This window comes from Neomonachus schauinslandi, chromosome 12 (genome assembly GCF_002201575.2).
Source record: "Neomonachus schauinslandi chromosome 12, ASM220157v2, whole genome shotgun sequence".
Lineage (NCBI taxonomy): Eukaryota > Metazoa > Chordata > Mammalia > Carnivora > Phocidae > Neomonachus > Neomonachus schauinslandi.
This window is the reverse complement of record NC_058414.1, coordinates 43294127-43313545: the sequence shown is the minus strand read 5'-3', so window position 1 is coordinate 43313545 and position 19419 is coordinate 43294127. Positions and strand designations below refer to the sequence as shown.

The following is a 19419-nucleotide window of genomic DNA, read 5'->3' as shown; positions in this document are numbered from 1 at the left end:
AATAATTTGTAGGGGCGCCTGGGTGGCTCAGTCGTTAAGCGTCTGCCTTCGGCTCAGGTCATGATCCCAGGGTCCTGGGATCGAGCCTCACATCGGGCTCTCTGCTCAGTGGGGAGCCTGCTTCTCCCTCTCCCACTCCCCCTGCTTGTGTTCCCTCTCTCGCTGTGTTTCTCTCTGTCAAATAAATAAATAAAATCTTTAAAAAAAAATAATAATAATTTGTAAATAGCCAAAACATGTAAACCGCATTGTAACTGCCAACAAACTAACAGGGAGTTCATTCTTTAGATCTGTCCTAAGGAGGAGAAATACAGATAAGCTCTCCATATAGTTTTTATATAAGTTATGTTAAAAGGGTGTCTTAGAGTAAGGTGGGGTTTTACAACCCAAAGAGAAATGATGACACTAAAAAAGCAGCAAATGAAAAAGAACAGAAAGGGACATCATAATAATAATAATAACAGCAACAACAACAACAGTAAATTTAAGGTATCCTTAAAATAAAAAAAAGTACATGATTCAATTCTGTAGTGTGATATCCACAATTGTCACAATATAGCACTGTGGATAACATCACAGAATTTGGAAACACAAAAGCCTGCAAATCTTTGGTCAGCTCCAAAATTTATGGGTTTTACAGCTTCAAACAAGTTGCTACACATCTCTGGGTCTCTTATTTGTAAAACAGATTTAATAATAACTACTTCGTATAGTTATAAAAGTAAAGAAACAAAAAGGTAGGTAGGAGATTGTTAACACACACACACATACGCACATAGCTGCTTTCTCATGAAATGTTCTAAATCTTGGTGACAGATGATGATAAATGAAAATAAAGATTATATTGAACCTCAGCCAAAATGGCCAGATCTAGAGAAGTATTTTATTATTTTAAAGTACGTAAGGTTGAAACTGAGTTATCAGAAGTAGGATTCATGCTTACATAGGTGAAATAAACCTTAGGGCCAAGACACCGAATTAGGAAAAAGACCAGTCATCTCTGGTCTAAAAGATAGCTGAAAAGAAACAAGTAACCTAGGTAATTTTTTAAATTAATTAATTTGGGATTGGAGGACAATAAACCTAATTCTAAGGCCAGAATAACTAAGGAATTAATGTTGCTCAGAGAATGAACAGATATACCAAGCAAGTAACTATGACAGAAACCACTGTCTTCCAGTATCTATTCTCCCCATCTTCCCCTTAATAGAACCCTCTGAGTTTTTACTGAGTAAATGGTTACCCTGCCAGAAACTCTCTGCTTCAGCCTCCTTGCATTTAGATATGGGCATGTGGTAAGTTCTGGAAAATGAGAGGGGTGAAAATTCCAGACTATGCCCTTGAAAGGGAACTGCCTACTCTTAATCTTCTCTTTCCTCCTTCCAATGGGTGGAACCCAAAGTAGAGATAAACCATCTCTGACACGTAAGAAAGTAAAACAGACTAAAGGAAGATGAAACAACAATAAAAGCACCTAATCCCTAGAACCAGACTCCCCTGAATATCAAATCAGTCTAGAATCTTGTATTAGAGGGCGCCTGGGTGGCTCAGATGGTTAAGCGTCTGCCTTCGGCTCAGGTCATGATCCCAGGGTCCTGGGATCGAGTCCCGCATCGGGCTCCTTGCTCCTTGGGAGCCTGTTTCTCCCTCTGCTTCTCTCTCTCTCTTTCTCTGTCTCTCATGAATAAATAAATAAAATCTTTAAAAAAAAAAAAATAGAATCTTGTATTAGAGCTAATTCAACTTCCTTGTTCTTTAAACCACTAATTATTTGGGTTTTTTAAACCAGTTGAAATAGTGTTCTGATTAATGTATTGGTTAACTTGGAATATCCTTTCAAACTGCTTAGAGAAATGGAACTTTCAAGAAAGTTTCCCAATGGAAAAGGGAAAGATAAAAACATTTATCTGAATGTCTACTATGTGGCAGGCACAGGTGCCTTTTAACATACTATCTCATTTATTCTGTATCACTACCACTTGAGATAAAAGTTATTATTTTAATATCAATTTTATGGATAGAAAACTGAAAATGAGAGAGGTTAAGTTGCTGACCCAAGATCTGTGGCTAATAAGTAAGATCTCTTTTTCAACCACTACCTGACTGATTAGATTCACTTAAGGAGGTCTCTAAATAGAGATGAGTAAAGCCCAACTCTGGGAGATTCTGATTCAGTAAGTCTAAGGCAAAGGTTTTAAATGAGAATGCTTTGAGAAACAGTACCAATAAACATAAATGAGTAAAGGAGGCTTGAAAGAAGCTATAAAATTATAAGACAAAAGTAAATGATGTTGGGGGGAAAGGGGAAAATAATGAGGATATGAGAACTGTAGGGCTTGTGGCAAACTGGAATGTCCCACTTATAAAAGCATTCATACTCAAGATTTTATAACACCTCCCATCAAACAAAATCTATCCACAGGTCAAATTTAGTCTGTGGGCCTCTGGATTGCATGATTTGGTCTAAAATCTTTAAAAAAAGATTTTTTTTTTAACAAAGCTCCTTAGGTTTAAAAACAGTGTATTTTTAAGAAAGTAAAAGATGCTTTATTGGTGTCTTGATAATAAAACTGAAGTATTTTGAAACCAGAAAAGTGTAAATACTATAATAAGTTAGGAGCATATTTGTCTTCCAATTATAACACCATCAATGTTCTTGTCTACCACACCTCAACCACCTAATTGCCATGACTATACCTACATTCTGCATTCTCTCCAAAATTTAATGCCTAAAATATCATTCTCTGAGCATCACCTTTTATCTGTCCTGGTCACTCCATCTGAGACCCAAGTTTCTAACACATTTGGATCTTCAATGTACTGACTTTCTACCTCCTGACTGCCTACAGCCCATGCACATCAAATGACTGCCCTCTTTACCTGACTATTCCATCAGTTAATTACTCTATTGCATGGAGCAATGACTCTTTCTTGTCCTCAACTAGTTTCACTTAACAAAACCTGAAGCACAGGTAACTCCAACTCTCCCCCGTACTTTGCACTTGTACCTGAGCAGCTGAACACATTCTCAAATTAATTTATTCTCCATTTTCATAGATAACTATTGAATAACTTCATCTCTCCCCTAGATCTTCAATAGCTCCTCCTTATTCCTGACTTGCAGATGCTGACCTTGTTTCTTTTTTCACTGGAGAGTGTTGGGAAGGGAGGAAAAAAGCAACAAAATGACAACTTCCATATCCTCCAGTCACCACATACATCAATGTATCTGCATCCATATCCATATCCTCTGCCTGATCTTCTGTTACTATGGATAAACTGACCATTGTTCTTGTTTAAGATTAACTTTCTTTCCTCTAGCAATTCAACTTCTCTCCTGCATTTTTTCTCTCTACTGGATCACTCCCTTGAGCATATTTGAGCATACAGCATACAAAACATACTGTAATTATCTTTTTTAAAGCTTTAAAGATCTTCTTTGGGCTCCCATATGCTGTTCAACTTCTAAACTCCTCTTTAAAGGAAAATTCTAAAGGCCTGTCCATATTAGCTATCTTTAATTCTATTCCACTCCCAAGTTTTCATGACTACTACCAACCACTTTCACCCTTCCCTCCTATGGTCTCAACACAATTGGTGGTCCTTTTAGACATTAGTTGGTTCACATGTACTCTATGAGAAATTCTTAGGGCTTTCCATCTCACAGTAAAAATCCGAAGTCCTGGGCACCTGGATGGCTCAGTCAGTTATACATCTGCCTTTGGCTCAGGTGGTTCTGGGATCGAGTCCCACGTCGGGCTCCCTACTCAGTAGGGAATCTGCTTCTCCCTCTCCCTCTGCCCCTCCGCCCTGCTCATGCTCTCTAATAAATAATAATAAAAACAAAAACAAAAACACCCTGCTACCATTAAAAAAACAAAAAAAACCCCAAAAAACCCTCCAAAGTCCTTCCCATGTTCTTCCAAGTCCTACATGATATTCTATGACCGCCTTCCTTCCCTCTTACCAACCCTAGTCCCTAACTCTGTACCAGCCTCACCAGTCTCCTTATTGGTCCTCAAACAAAGCATGTTCCTATCTCAGTCTCTGCATATTCTGTTCCCTCTGCCTGTAATGCTCTCCTCTCAAATAAATATATGTTCCCTACCACCTTCCTTACATATTTTCATAAAATCTCACCAGCATTACCCTACCTCCCTTACTCTCTAAATACTTTACCTTGCTTTGTATTTTTTCACAGTACTTATCACAATGTTGTTGGGTTTTTTTGGTTTTTTTTTTTTTTTTTTTGCTGTCCTCTCCCCACCTGCCACTCAAATGTAAGCCACCTTAAAGAACATATGTTTTGGGCGCCTGGGTGGCTCAGTTGGTTAAGCGACTGCCTTCGGCTCAGGTCATGATCCTGGAGTCCCGGGATCAAGTCCCGCATCGGGCTCCCTGCTCGGCAGGGAGTCTGCTTCTCCCTCTGACCCTCCTCCCTCTCATGCTCTCTGTATCTCATTCTCTCTGTCTCAAATAAACAAATAAAATCTTTTAAAAAAAAAAAAAAAAAAGAACATATGTTTTGTCTGTTTTCTTCAATGCCATCTGTATAGGGTCTGTAACAATGCCTAATACCAGTAGGTCAATACATCTGCTGAACAAATATACTGAATAAATGAGAATAAAACACATTAATTTGTAATCCTTAAATAGCTAAATGTAAAATATAGATAAGGTAAAAAAAAAAAAAAAACAGTAAGTCCTTATAGATAAGATTAAAAAAAAAAAAAAAATAGAAGTTTCTGATTCTTCCAGGGAAATTTCTTTCTGTATTTATATTACTTCTTGTCCATACTAGACACTTGTGACACCTTTTAATATCATCCTGTATGGTTGTTTAACATTTCACTGTGTTTATTGTTTAACCCCACGTAGGTGAATACTGTGCCTTAAAGCTATTTTCATGCTCCCTGACAGACTTCTCCACCCCAATACCTAGCTTACTATCTTGCACGTATGCATAGGCCCTCAATCATGATTGACTGACTTCACTGAGTGCTACAAAGTTACTTTTGAATATACATTTCACTGCTAAGTAATATATAGGTCACCTCTTCACATAACTGGGTTTTAGAACATGAATTCAATAAGGACTCTATATTCATATTCCACAAATGGTTGCAGTTCTATTTTCTGCCAACTATTTGACATAAGATAATGGGAAAATCTACTGGAGTGAAAATATGAGAAAATTTTTCATTTTTAATAAGAAGAGAACCCTTGTTCTCTTCTTCTGAATTCTAAAATGAAGTGCTTAGGATCATTCCAACAATATTGAGACCAATAAGCTTAACAACAACAACAAAAAAGGAAACCATAAAGATGTTGATGGGATAGAAGGATAAAAGAGACTGGATTATTAAGCCACTAAAAAAACCCCAGAACTACTATGTTTATACCTCCTGTCATATGAGATAGTTAATACATTACTATTAGGCCACTGCAGGTAAATGTTCTATTACTTGCTATAAAAGCCTAGGTAAGATGCAACATCAAGAAGATGAACAGCCAAAACATATCTTAAAGGCCCCATGCATATTGGTATCAGACTCCAAATGTGGCTCTGAAATTTCCAGAAAATTAAAGGAGTTAATACATAATTCATTATAAGATAAAACCCAAACCAGTTAATAAGCTAACACAAAGCTGGAGGCATCATGTATCCTGATTTTAAACTGTATTATAAAGCTATAGTAATTAAAACTAGTAACAGATTGACATAAAAACAGACATACAGATCAGTGGAACAGAATAAAGAGCCCAGGGGTGCCTGGGTGGCTCAGTCAGTTAAGCGTCTGCCTTTGGTTCAGGTCATGATCCCAGGGCCCTGGGATATAGCCCCACATCAGGCTCCCTGCTCAGCGGAGAGCCTGCTTCTCCCTCTCCCTCTGCCTGCTGCTGCCTACTTGTGCTCTCTCTGTGACAAATAAATAAATAAAATCTTAAAAAAGGGGGGGGGGGCGCCTGGGTAGCTCAGTTGGTTAAGCGACTGCCTTCAGCTCAGGTCATGATCCTGGAGTCCCAGGATCGAGTCCCACATCAGGCTCCCTGCTCAGCAGGGAGTCTGCTTCTCCCTCTCCTGCTCCCCCCTCTTGTGCTCTGTCTCTAAAATAAATAAATAAAATCTTTAAAAAAAAAAAAAAAAAAGAATCAAGAGCCCAGAAATAAGCCCATGCATGTATGGTCCATTAGTTTATAACAAAGGAGCCAAGAATATACAATGGAAAAGGACAGTCTCTTCAGTAAATGATGTGAAAACTGGATAGCCACACACAAAGGAATGAAACCTGATCACTATCTTATACAATGGATTAAAGACTTGAACATAAGACTTGAAACCATAAAACTAGAAAAAAAAAAAAATAGGCAGAAAACTGCCTGACAAAGGTTTTGGTGATTTTTTTTTAATCTGACATGAAAAGCAAAAGCAACAAAAGCAAAATAAATAGTGGGACTACATTATACTAAAAAGACTGCACAACAAAGGAAACCATGAACAAAATGAAAAGGAATCTACCGAATGGGAGAAGATATTTGCGAATCATGTATCTGATAAGGGGCTAATATCCAAAATACATAAAGAGCTCATATAAATCAACAGCAAAACAAAATTCAAACAATCTGATTAAAAAATGGGCAGAATATACGAATATTTTTCCAAAGAAGACATACAGATGGCCAACCAGTATATGGAAGACACACAGCATCATTAATCACCAGGAGAATGCAAATCAAAACCACACGACATATCACCTCAATCTGTTGGAATGGCTACTATCAAAAAGATAAGAAATAACAAGTGCTGGTGAGGATGTGGAGAAAAGGGAACTTTTGTGCACTGTTGGGAATGTAAATTGGTGCAGCCACTACAGAAAACAGTATGGAGGTTCCTCAAAAAATTAGAAGTAGAACTACCATTTATCCAGCAATTCCACTTCTGGGTATTTATGCAAAGCAAATGAAAACACTAACTCAAAAAGATATATACAACCTCATGTTCATTGCAGCATTATTTACAATAGACAAGATATGGGAACCTAAGCATCCAACAGTGGATGAATGGATAAAGAAATTGTGATATATGTTATACAATCATAAAAAATGAAATCTGCCATTTGCGACAATATGGATAGACTCAAAGGCATCATGATAAGTCAAATAAGACAGACAGAAAGACAAATACTGTATGATCCCTCTTAAATGTAGACTCTTTAAACAAACAAACCAAAACACACACACACACACAGAAAAGAACAAGCTCATAGAGAGAACAAACCAGTGGCTGCCAGAGGAAGAGAGGGGAGAAGAGAAATGGGGTGAAGGGGGTCAAAAGATAAAAACAAACAAAATCACAACAAAAAAACCCAAATAAGTTCATAAGCAAACTAGCAATTATACCTAGTATTAAGAACTAAGAGAAAGAACACTATGTACTAAAAAATTGGCTCATCAATATTCCCAAGTTAATACAAAAGAAAAAAATCAGTAAGACAACATTTAACAATAAAAAATGTAACAACATCAAAATGTAAAAAGCATGTATCAGCAAAAGGAATAATCATAAGATCAAAATAATTTTGTCCAGGTTTGTGTCTAATAATAAAGCTTATATAGACTATTTAGAGGAACTGATACTTCTGCATATACCCCAAATAAATCATACTTCTTACAGTTAAACTTCAAATAAAGGTTTAAATAAGATTACCTTAGAAAAGTAACAAAGTGAAAGTGATCTATCTGCTAACACGTGCTTTAACAGTTCCCTGAGCTGGGATGGCAAGAAACATCATCTCATGTAAACCAAAGACATAAAGAGACACATGTATGAATAAACACTTATTCCAATACCACAGAAAAGTATGCCAAAGGTATACCCTCAGGCAATGCCTTTATATAAATAGGAAATCAAAACAAATAAATGGGAAAGGAAATGTGCAAAATACAACACAAAATGATGATCTGAAAACTAATTTTACCCTAGAATTTTTTTTTTAAATAAAATCTTACCCAAAAAAGCCAATAATGCTATAGAGCTGATCAAACAAAAGCTGACTGATAGAAGGGACCGCTCCCTCAACTGATATTCTAATGACTGAAGACACAGTGAAAAATAAAGAGAAAACAAAAAAACCCTCTCCTCATAAATCCATGTTCTAACAAAGGTGAGAGACAATAAACAAGATAAATAAGGATCAATATATTGGACAGTGGTTAGGTATTAAAAAGATGGGGGCGGGAAATAGCAGGAAAGGGGATTAGAAAGTATCATGGAGGGAAAGTGTTACAACGTTAGACAGGGTGACCAGGAAAGTCCACAGTGAGAAGGAGACATGGAGTGAAGATTTAAAAAAAAGTGAGGGAATGAGCCATGAGGGCATACGTGAGGGAAGGGCAGCCCATGCAAAGAAACAGGTACAGAGGCCCAGAGTAGGAGCTTACCCAACACATTCATTACAGGAGCAGGGAAAAGGCCAGGGAGATTTAATGAGGGGAAGTGATGAGGTCAGAAAGGTAATGTGAACCCAGATCACACAGAGCTTTATAATCACTGTAAAAAAAAAAAAAAAAAAAAACTGGCCTCTAGTGTGAATCTGACGGAAAGCCACTGAAGGGGTTTTGAGCAGATGAGTGACCAGATCTGACTCATATCTTAATGGGACAGTATTAGTTGTTACTGAAAAGGTCCTCTATTCTCTAGGAAAGGATTGGTAGACTATGACTCGAGAGCCCAATGTGGGCCCACCTTGTTTTGGAAATAGTTTTATTTGAACACAGCCATAGCTATTCATTTACATATTGTCTAAGACAGTTTTCACAAACAATGGCAAAGTTAAATAGTTGTGACACAAACAATAGGCCCAAAAAGCTATTGGTTTTTGCCAATAGCAATAGGTGGTTATTGCCACCCTCTGTCCTTAAAAAGGCAAAGAAAAGCAGGGAAAGAGTTAGGATGTTATTAATCCAGGTGACAAAGGATTACTGAGACTAGGATAGCAGCAATGAATTTGTTAAGAAGTAGACATACTCTAGACATATTCTAAAGATACAGCCTTACCTTACATATATATATATATATATATATATATATATATATATATAAACACTAAATACTTTTTAAAATAAAAATGTAAGTTACCAAATGCCTAACAGCCACATAAAGGTATTGCTGAAGATCTCATATAAAACGGCTAGTTTTAAGCAATGTAACTTGATGAATTCATGAAAAATTATTTGATCAACCAAGAGCCCATTCCTACCAATCCTGGTTTTCCCAGCAATATTAAGGCATCAGTTCAATAGCTAAAGATCTAATTTGAGCTCTTGACATTAATCCATGAATGATTTCAGTCCATTAAGTCAAAGGTTATGGGGAAAAAAGAATCAATAAAATCTATAATCTTATATTGTTTCAAAGAGAATTTTCTACATGGTAACGGAGTGTGGCAAATCATACTTTATCACAGAAGAAACTACCATATGTTTTACATGAAATATAAGTAACCTTAAGGCTAACTAAATGGTGTGAAACATAATCACATAAATTTCAGTCAGCATAATTGAACCTGTACTACTGCTCAGTTTTAGTAATAAATGTGTTGTATCATAACATGGTTTGAATATTCTAAATAATCTGGAATTTTCACAAAGTAGATCAGAAAGAATAGAAACTTCAAGTGGATCCTCACCAATGAGATAAAGTACTGTCAGAAGGCTATAGAAAATCATTAGAATATGGTAAGGTATATGATGTTACTGGATAAAACTGAGGTACTAATTCTTTTTCAACCTTTCTTTTACTGCCTATATAAAACAGCCATTAAGAAGAAATCCCACTTGGGGCGCCCGAGTGGCTCAGTTGTTAAGCATCTGCCTTTGGCTCAGGTCATGACCCCAGGTTCCTGGGATTGAGCCCTCCATCAGGCTCCCTGCTCAGCGGGAAGCCTGCTTCTCCCTCTCCCACACCCCCTGCTTGTGTTCCCTCGCTGTCTCTTTGTCAAATAAATAAATAAAACCTTAAAAAAAGATAAAAAAAGAAGAAATCCCACTTAACAAACAAGTCTTTAAAAAAGGGAAAAAAGAAGCTTTCTAGAATGTCATATAAAATTGAAACAGAAGATATGCCTACAAAAAACAGATCTGTTTTAATTTAAAATTTGTTTTTTAATTAAATATACTATTATATTACATGAATCTTATAGAAGTACAACCATAAGAAGTAGCCAAGAACTTCTTTTAACAGAATGATGACTGCCAAGAGCAAACCTCACTGATAGAGATTCATAAAAACTCTTGGGTTTTAAAACATTGTTTAGAAATCTTTATTTCCAATTCTATAAATGTTTCTAACAAGACACCAGAAACATATGCAAATATATTTTAAATCATTCCCCACCCCCCAGAAAAAGTACACTTAAAAAGGCAACAGTATATGGCTCCTTCACACATTTTCTTTTTATTTTTTTAAAGATTTTATTTATTTTAGAGCACATATACGGGCACCTGCGTAAGCACACAGGGAAGGGGGCAGAGGGAGAGGGAGAGAGAAACTTTAGCAGGCTCTGCACTGAGTGGAGCCATGGTCTCTGATCTCATGATCCTGAGATCACGACCTGAGCTGAAACCAAGAGTCAGAGCCTTAACTCCCGCCACCCAGGCGCCCCAACTTCACACATTTTCGTTACCTACTGTCAACCCAAAAAAATAAAAAATAAAAATGGTGAATGAATGGTGCTATACATAGGAACCCAAACTACCAGAGTATGAAAGGTAAAGCTCCCAATGAGTTCTAAAAGAAAAGGCTACAAAGGAGTCTTCCTGATTGCAAAAGCTCAAAGTTTACCACAGTACAGTAATAACCTAACAGATTCTGTGATCTAAGTATTCACCTGGGATTATCTAGTCTTCTAAGTCTTACTTGTATTGCCCCTCTTCACTTCGCTCACCATCCTGAGCTGTAGTCATAACTAATCCACACAACCCTATTATATAATTAATTATACCTCTATGTCTGCCTAAGAGCTGTGAAAATGTTGTGTTTACGCAGTACCCTTCATCAGTTAATCAAAGTACAATTCATAGGAATCAGAGACTGGTACAAAACCATGTACCAACATATACTGTTATAGAATTCATTTATTAAAAAAAAAAATATCACTCTAATCTACTCAACCAATTTTCATTAGATTATCTTTTTCACTTGATTCCTGTCTATGAATTAAATGGGATAAGATAAAGACCCAATATAATAAACATATTTTTATATGACACTAAAAATTTAGCCAGTAAAAGAAGAAACACAAGAGACTTAGATATACCACAGATCCACCATGAACAGACAGTAAGAATTACCAAGCAAACACTCAAATACCTGTCTACATAAAGAACTTAAAGAAACAACAAAACTTAGTCTCAGGACTCCTTAAGTCTTAAAAATTATTAGAGCCCGAAAGAGCTTATGTGAGTTATATTTATAGACAGTCCCCATATGAGAAATTAAAATAATAAAATTTTAATATATTTACTCATTTTAAAATAATAGTCCCATTACATGTTAAGATAAATAATATTTTTATAAAAAAAATACTACATACAAATTCAGTGAGAAGAGTGGCACTGTTTTACATTTTCGCAAATCTCTTTAACATCTAGACAGCCCACATAAAAGAAGATAGCTGGATTCTCAAAACTATTTCCACATTCAATATGTTATATTGTTATGTGTTACATAATCTCTGAAAATATCCACTATTACTCATGAGAGAATTAAGAGTAAAAAGTGTATATACCACTTTCATATTGTTACAAAGATAGTTTTAACCTCATAAACCCCTTGAAAGAATATTAAGGAGTCCCCAAAACATATTTTGAAAACAACTGATTGCTTAATCTAAAGCCAATAAACCTGGAAGGAAAATTATAAAATTAAAAACAATTGTAAAGAGATAGAAATACAGATACTGAAGGGGTAATGATTTTATTTACAGAAACAGAGTGAGGTTATCCAAGATGCTGACATTTTAATGCTTTAAAACAACCTGGATTATGTTTCATTTTATCTGTCAGATCTCACTCTAAGAATTTTTAACATGTTTTCCAAATGTCTAACTAGCTTTGAAACTGAAAAAACTCATACATTGTTGATTTTTTAAATTTTAGACCAGTGATCTAGGCAAAGACTTTTAAAATAAGCTTGTTAATTTCTTTTATAATGCACACCTGTTGTGGGACATTTACAGTCATGAGACATCTTATGAACATATTCACCAACGATGAGTTTAAATAAACCTACCTCTTCTGCTGCTGCCTCTGAAAGCAGACCTTCCTTCTGGGCACAGGTCACGTGGAAATAGGCTCTGCACATCCCTGCATCACAGCTAATGCAAACTCCAGTTCTAGCAAAACGAGGGTCTTCACAGAAGCTACACTCCTACAATGGAATAAAAGGAAAACTCTCAGAATAAAAATATCTCTAGAACAAGACTGCATTCTCATACAAAGCATCCATAAAATACAAATCGTGAATCAGTAGCATATTAATAGAAACAATAATTATAGGCAAGAAAAGAGTTTATATTAAAAAGTTAATTCTAGGGGCCCCTGGGTGGCTCAGTCGGTTAAGCGGCTGCCTTCGGCTCAGGTCATGATCCCAAGGTCCTGGGATCAAGCCCCACATTGGGCTCCTTGCTCATCAGGGAGCCTACTTCTCCCCTGCCTGCCACTCCCCCTGCTTGGGCTTGCTCTCTCCTTCTCTCTCTGTGTGTCAAATAAATAAATAAATAAAATCTTTAAAAAAAAAATAAAAAAGTTAATTCTCTCTACAGTTCTAATAAACCAAAATTCCACTGATATAATAGATGACAGTAATAATAATTTGAAGGTTTACTATGTGCTAGGCACTATTCTAAGCACTTTACATATATTAATATAATGTAACCATACTGTGCAATCTTCCACTCTAATATGTGGAAGAGGTATTATCTCCATTTTACACATGAGAAAATTGAGGGGAAGACAGGCTAAGAAATCTCAAAATAACACAAAAAGTAACTGTCAAGTCAGTATTCAAACCAGGGTAATCTTAAAGTCCATGCTCTTAACCATTCAACCATACTGATTTGAACAATATAATACTGCTTGGAAAATTTAAGAAAATAAGTAAGAAGCCAGAAAAAAATTCACCAAAAAACCTAGGCATTGCAGCCAAAGAAATCACGTATTTTTAAAATACATTTAAGAGAATTAAATACTATTTTTTTTTTAAGATTTTATTTTATTTATTTGAGAGAGAATGAGATAGAGAGCATGAGAGGGGGGAGGGTCAGAGGGAGAAGCAGACTCCCTGCTGAACAAGGAGCCCAATGCAGGACTCAATCCTGGGACTCCAGGATCATGACCTGAGCCGAAGGCCGTCGCTTAACCAACTGAGCCACCCAGGCACCCGAGAATTAAATACTATTAAATTAAATTAAAGAGAAATACTTTTAGGAGAATTAAAAGTAATCTTAAGTAAACAATTTGTTGTCAAAGATATTACAGCCAACTACATCCTTTCTGAATACAAAGGAAAAAACTGTAAAACTAGAAGTTTAAAGTACTGAAATTACTCCCAATCCCTCTAAATTTACTTTTTTATCCTTTTCACTATCTAAACCACAGAGAAAAAAAAAAAGGTCTAGTCTTAAAATATAAACTAGTGATAGTAATCTTCATTAAAGAAAAACCTGCTAAATTGTGAAAGACTGCCAAGAGACAATTAAAGAAGAACTGTTTATAGTAAATATATTCTAAGTAAATTAAATACAAGGGAAACATAAAGAAAAAAATTCAACAGACACTAAAAATGTCATTTTAACACTGTTAACAGTTAGTGGCTATCTACTAGGTAGACAGCACCAAACTGACACAACAGCAATGAATGAAAACAGCAAGAACAGGACTCTGGGCAGAGATGTGAAAACACACCCAAATCCTGACACTCTACTGCTTGGTTAAATGTCTTTTTCCAGTAACAGTAGAAGGCGTACGGTATAAAATACTAGCAAATATTAATCTAAACATGAAACCAAAAGAGAGAGAAAGAATGAGACAGGAGAGAGGAAGGGAGAGAGAGAAATGAAGAAATTAAATTATTTCAAGAATGTCAATAGTGCAAAAAGAACCAAATTGTTCAGGATAGTTCCCAAACTAATTCAATGTAATATGATGAAGTTGAGCAAGAGATTTCAGAGTGAATACAAGAAATAATTTCCTGACCATAAGGTCCTGTGAAGACTATAAAACAATCTAGCAAGAAAAAGAGAATCTTCCTCCATTGCTTTAATCATTTAAAATGCTAGGGAACTAAGCAACTGAGAACACAGGAAAGAAAGCAACCAGGATTAGTAAATGGATAGACAGGTCTAGAAGAGCTGTCCCAGTTATAATTCACATCACTGATTTTGCAGATGAGCTAGAGAATACATAATTTTTTACTCCACTTCCTAATCATACTTCAAAACAAAAGCAGGTGATAATGAAAAATCAGCTCACAATTGCATATTTAATGATTCTCTTTTTCGGTTCAGAGGTCACTGCTGGTTTCAGATATATGAAGTAATATCTGGTTCCTGTGTTTTTCATTGCTTGTAGATTTATATTTATGATAATACTGTGTGCCTACTGAAAATTACTTGTTAGTCCCTTCTAGGCTCTGTGTTTATGAATTATGAAGCTGTTATCAAAAAGCAGTACCTTTCACTTCCAATAATGGTACACTAGGTAATCTGTATTAATCCTGCTAGAAACTAGAAAATACGGACAAAGTATTTTTTTTAAACTATTGCTTAAAGGCATCAGAGAGATAAAAAGATAGTATAGAACTACCTGAGGACCAGGAAAGTAAGTTCGGTGCTTGGGCCTGTTTTTCTCCCTGGGGGCTTTAGCTAATTTTGGAGAGGGATGCTACAGATAATACAATAGAAATTACCCAAACTAAAGCACAAGAGTTTTGGAGTGAGGCTGGAGGGTGAGGGATGCAGGTGGTGGTTAGAACCTAAGGAGGATATTCTGGATATAACAGCAGAAACTGTCAAATTCTTGAATTTTCAATATCGGAGTTTTCCAACAATCTGTAAACTTCCCACCCCACCTTAATGTGTTACTAATGCTATTCAAGAGTCTTCCTTCCCAATTTCCCAAAAGACAGCAATGGAAGAGAATGTATCAGTGCCTAATTCATTCTAATATTACAGGGATGTCTGTAGTAATCATGTAACTAAATTTAAATTAGTAAGTGTATTTTTATCACTTATAATCCTAAAGCTCAAGCAATAAAAACCAATTTATAAACTTGAGGCTCAGAATCAGTTGCTAGACAGGTTTTGTAGTCATTAAAAAAAAACAAACAAAAAACAGTCCTTGAAGTCTAAAAGTAAAATAACAGGTGCTTCTTATACTCTTTTCGTAATTTTGGTAAATTCCATTTCAAAAGTAAAGTCAGAAATTAGGTTTGTATTTGTTCTAACTAGTCTGAGAATTCATATGTGCTAGGGAGTGTGCTAAATGGCACAGAAATGTTAAGTAGAATCAATTATCATTTTACCCCAAAAGTTAAAGAATACATGAAGGAATTTATAAATTATGGGCTTTCTGGGAAAATTACTATCAATAATAGATGATTTAGTGCTAACTACTCTACAAACTAGTATAATAAGAATAAGCATTTCTGTACTCAACAATAATATGGTATTAGTAAAAAGCCATACAAACAAGTAAAATTTTTCTCTTTTAGACAATAAAGAAAACTTTGTCTCACCTTGGCACCATATTTGGAATAATTCATTTCTGTTAGTGTTACTGGTCGTAATTTGTCAATATCTCCAAAGGCTACTCCAGGAACATACAGGGCACAAACAATATGAACCCATCTGTAAGGAGAGAAAATATGATTTTGCCATCAAACCCTTTCATAAAATGCCCACAAGGAAAATAAACATAAAATATGTGCCATCTCAAATAACTCCTGAAAGAATTCTATGGTCAGGTCTCAGAATCTCACATAACTGAAGAATATCGAATAAGCACAACTGCAATAAGCACTTTTCTAGCACTCAGCCAAAGCTGAGAGTTAACAACTATAATTGCCTGTCACTTCAGTTCACTGCACTTTGCACTCACCTGTTTTTCTTAAATATTTGCACAAAACCACTATTCAAATAAAACATCATTTTCTTATGCGTGGAAAGGTATTCACATTCATTACTTTAAGCACTCTGAGAAGTAAGGATCTAATTTAAGAACTGTGAAGTAATTCTGCAGTAATTAGGTAAAATTATTCTTCCTTGTTACTTTTTTCTAAAAGCTGTTGGAATAGTCCTTCAGAACACTTTAAAACAATTTTTAATGTTCATTCTTTCTTTCTTCCCAGGTTAAAACTGATTCTCGAAGACTGTCCAGAACAGTTATAAAATATAAGGAAGTCCTGTTTCACTCATCTGTTCACCATACAACCTTTGTTGTAAGTTTGTAACTAAAACTTATATGCCCCACATGTATTTTTTTAAGTCTGAATGATACGCAACACTAAATAAAGAATGCTCGAAGTTTCAGTACACTAAAAAAAGGTAGCTGATTCTAATTTCATTTTTTAAAAGCTGCGCTGAAACTTTTGAAATGCATCAGGAACCCTTTCTGTTTACATACAACCACACAATATATGGGATCACCGGATTTCGAAATTTAAACAGATCTGTATCACTTCTGTAAGAAGAAGGTAAAAATGAGACAGCAAATCTCTCTTAACCTTGTGATATATTAACAACAAATTCTGCTTTATCACAGCTTGAGAGGCTACGACTGCTATATGGTTGTGTTTTGTGACACATTATACATTTTAAAAGAGTAAGACTAAGAATCATTTTATAGAGGCACTGGGGAAAACAGTTACAAATCTTTAGAAATTATCTTTTTTATTGAGAAGAAAATCCAAGATTTTGAGATTTTCTTGATAAAATGTTTTAATCCAACCTCCCAAATGCATCCTGTGGAGTTCGATATAAAGATACACATCTTCAACAAGCAGCTGCTTTCTCAATTTAATTTGCGCAGCTTTTTCATGCTCCACTGGTGTATTAAATGCCACTGTACTCTGTAGGAGTTTATCTTTGATAAACCCAACAGCTGGCTGCTTGCTTCATACTGACCTTCTGAAAATGTTTTAGTACAAGTCATGCAAGTACTACAGATTTAAACTGCCATTTCAGTGTGATTGGCACACAACTGTATCATTTCCCCAACCACTGATGTGAGGATGTCAACTTGGGTCTTTATTAAAATGCGTATCAAACAGCTGAGACAATTTTGTTCCTTTTTAATACCTTTTGTAAATAATTTTTGTTCATTTGTTTAATTGTACATACTTTAGAACTCTGTAATTAAGACAAATGGAGAAATCAAAAGGGAACAATCTTTGCTATGTTAACGTCCATTTTGCTTAGAGCTATAAGGACAAATGTTGACTGGGGAAATGAAACAGAAATCAAGCACCACATAAAACCACCAAAAAACGAAGAGTCAAAATTGTCATTCTAGCATGGAAACTATTAATATATCCTTTTAAACTCACATATTTTAATAGAGCAAACTAACTAGATGTAGAATTTGCGGCTCCCATCAGAAACAGAGGGGGAAAAAGTCTAATTAGCCTATGTGATATGCAGTTTCAAAACCTTTTTCATTCTTTCCATACATTGTTCTTTTTTTTCCCCCATTTACCATTTGAAGCTAGAATACTAAATGGCTTGCCAAATTTTCTTGACTTTTTTTTTTGCCTTGTATCAAAGTATATCAAGGTTCAACTATATCCTTCAAACTATTTCAAGACCTGTAATTTCCACCATAGCCTATAGGTGAGTGTGTGCCTCAATGCAAATAAAATGTTCAAATACTATAGAAGAACTTCTGCGAGGCTGTACCACCAAGGGAAGTGTCTGTAGAGGTAAGATCCACAGGAGTCAGTACAAATATTTCTCAGTGAATCTAATTAAAGGGGCCTCTCTTTTCTCCATTCAGAAACAATTTTACAAGTTATTTTGTGGATTATAATAGTGTGAAGAGACAGGTACTTTATAGTTTTTCAATAGAACTTTTAAATTATGAACAGGAAAAGAGGTAAAACAAATTATTTTCCCTAAGAGGAAGCTCTGTGTTTTCCAAAGTTGTCTTACTTATTCACCACAATTTCTCACCAAAAATTTCAACTGTCAGGACTAAACAGTTACCAGAAGGAATTCATGCAGCTGATACTCTATGATCACCTTAAGGAAATGGAACAATACTGGTAGTAAGAAAACCATTAGGAGCAGCAGTAGCAGAAGAAGCAGTAGAAATAAGGAGACATTTATTAACCACTTGCTATGCTCCAGAAACTGTACTGTTTTATAGGAATCACCTCATTCCTCTCAAAAGTACTAAGAAAATAGAGGTTTTAAAAAGTTAAATCAAATGCCTATAATCACAGTTAGTAAAAAAAAAAAAAAGACCAGAACTCAAATATAGGCAGCCCAACCTGGAAGCACACACTTTTAATGCTGCACTCAATTCCCTAATTCTGGGCCCAAGTCAGTCCAAACATGAAATAACGCCCGGGTCTATGACAGAGACTAAAGATTCATGTCAATACATCAAATCATTTGTTATGCCTTGTATTTTATTTCACCTTTTTGGATGTGCAATGAGGAAGAAGAGCTAAGATTTTTAGCCATTTTTCCTAGACATCAACACACAGGCTTCTCCAAGATTCCATGGTAGATTCTATGCTATCCCAACAACCTCGTATGGCAACATTTCTCAGGGGCCTCTCCACCAACCAAGGGACATATAAGAAAAATATTTCTGACTTTGCTAAAATAACATGTATTAAATTTTAAAGACTATCTTTACTTTGGGATAAAATGTATCCTATCCTTTTCAATGTTAAAATATGGAAAATAATGCTGAAAATTTGTCCCACTATTAAACATTTTTAAAAATACTAAAATATTTCAACACAAAATAAAAAACTTAATATATTTTAGTACTCATATTGGGGGGGCGGTGGGGAGGTCGGGTAGGTAATGATCCATAAAATACAAGAGGGCAGGAACTACTCTTAAACTACCCAGATGGTAGTCTCCTGGGCAAAAACATGAAAAATATCAACCCTATTATGATGACAATTGCTCAAATGTAATAATAAAGATTAGTGTGAGTGTAGTGAAAAAAACATAGATCTTTGTGCCAGTTATCAATTTATTGCCTCTCAGCTCCAAATCCACCTCAAATATCTGCTATGCAATAATGGAGAAAATCCCTTCAGCATTTCTCCTTTACAGTGAGCATGATATTAAGCTGTCTCAGTAGAAGTGGTAGAGAGCACTGTAGGAGGAAAGCACTTCCCAG

The 19419-nt window shown here is 35.5% G+C and overlaps 1 protein-coding gene across 4 annotated transcripts in view; it reads right to left on the bottom strand.

Annotated features, from left to right (window-relative positions):
* PHF14 (PHD finger protein 14) overlaps positions 1-19419 on the bottom strand; it is a 196217-nt gene that overhangs the window by 141753 nt on the left and 35045 nt on the right. For all 4 annotated transcript variants that reach the window (XM_021689509.2, XM_021689511.1, XM_021689510.1 and 1 more), the window contains exons 6-7: positions 15797-15908; positions 12293-12430 (exon numbers count right to left, since the gene is read on the bottom strand). In XM_021689509.2, coding sequence (XP_021545184.2) covers positions 12293-12430; positions 15797-15908 — 250 coding nt within the window. The remainder of the gene's footprint in view (positions 1-12292; positions 12431-15796; positions 15909-19419) is intronic.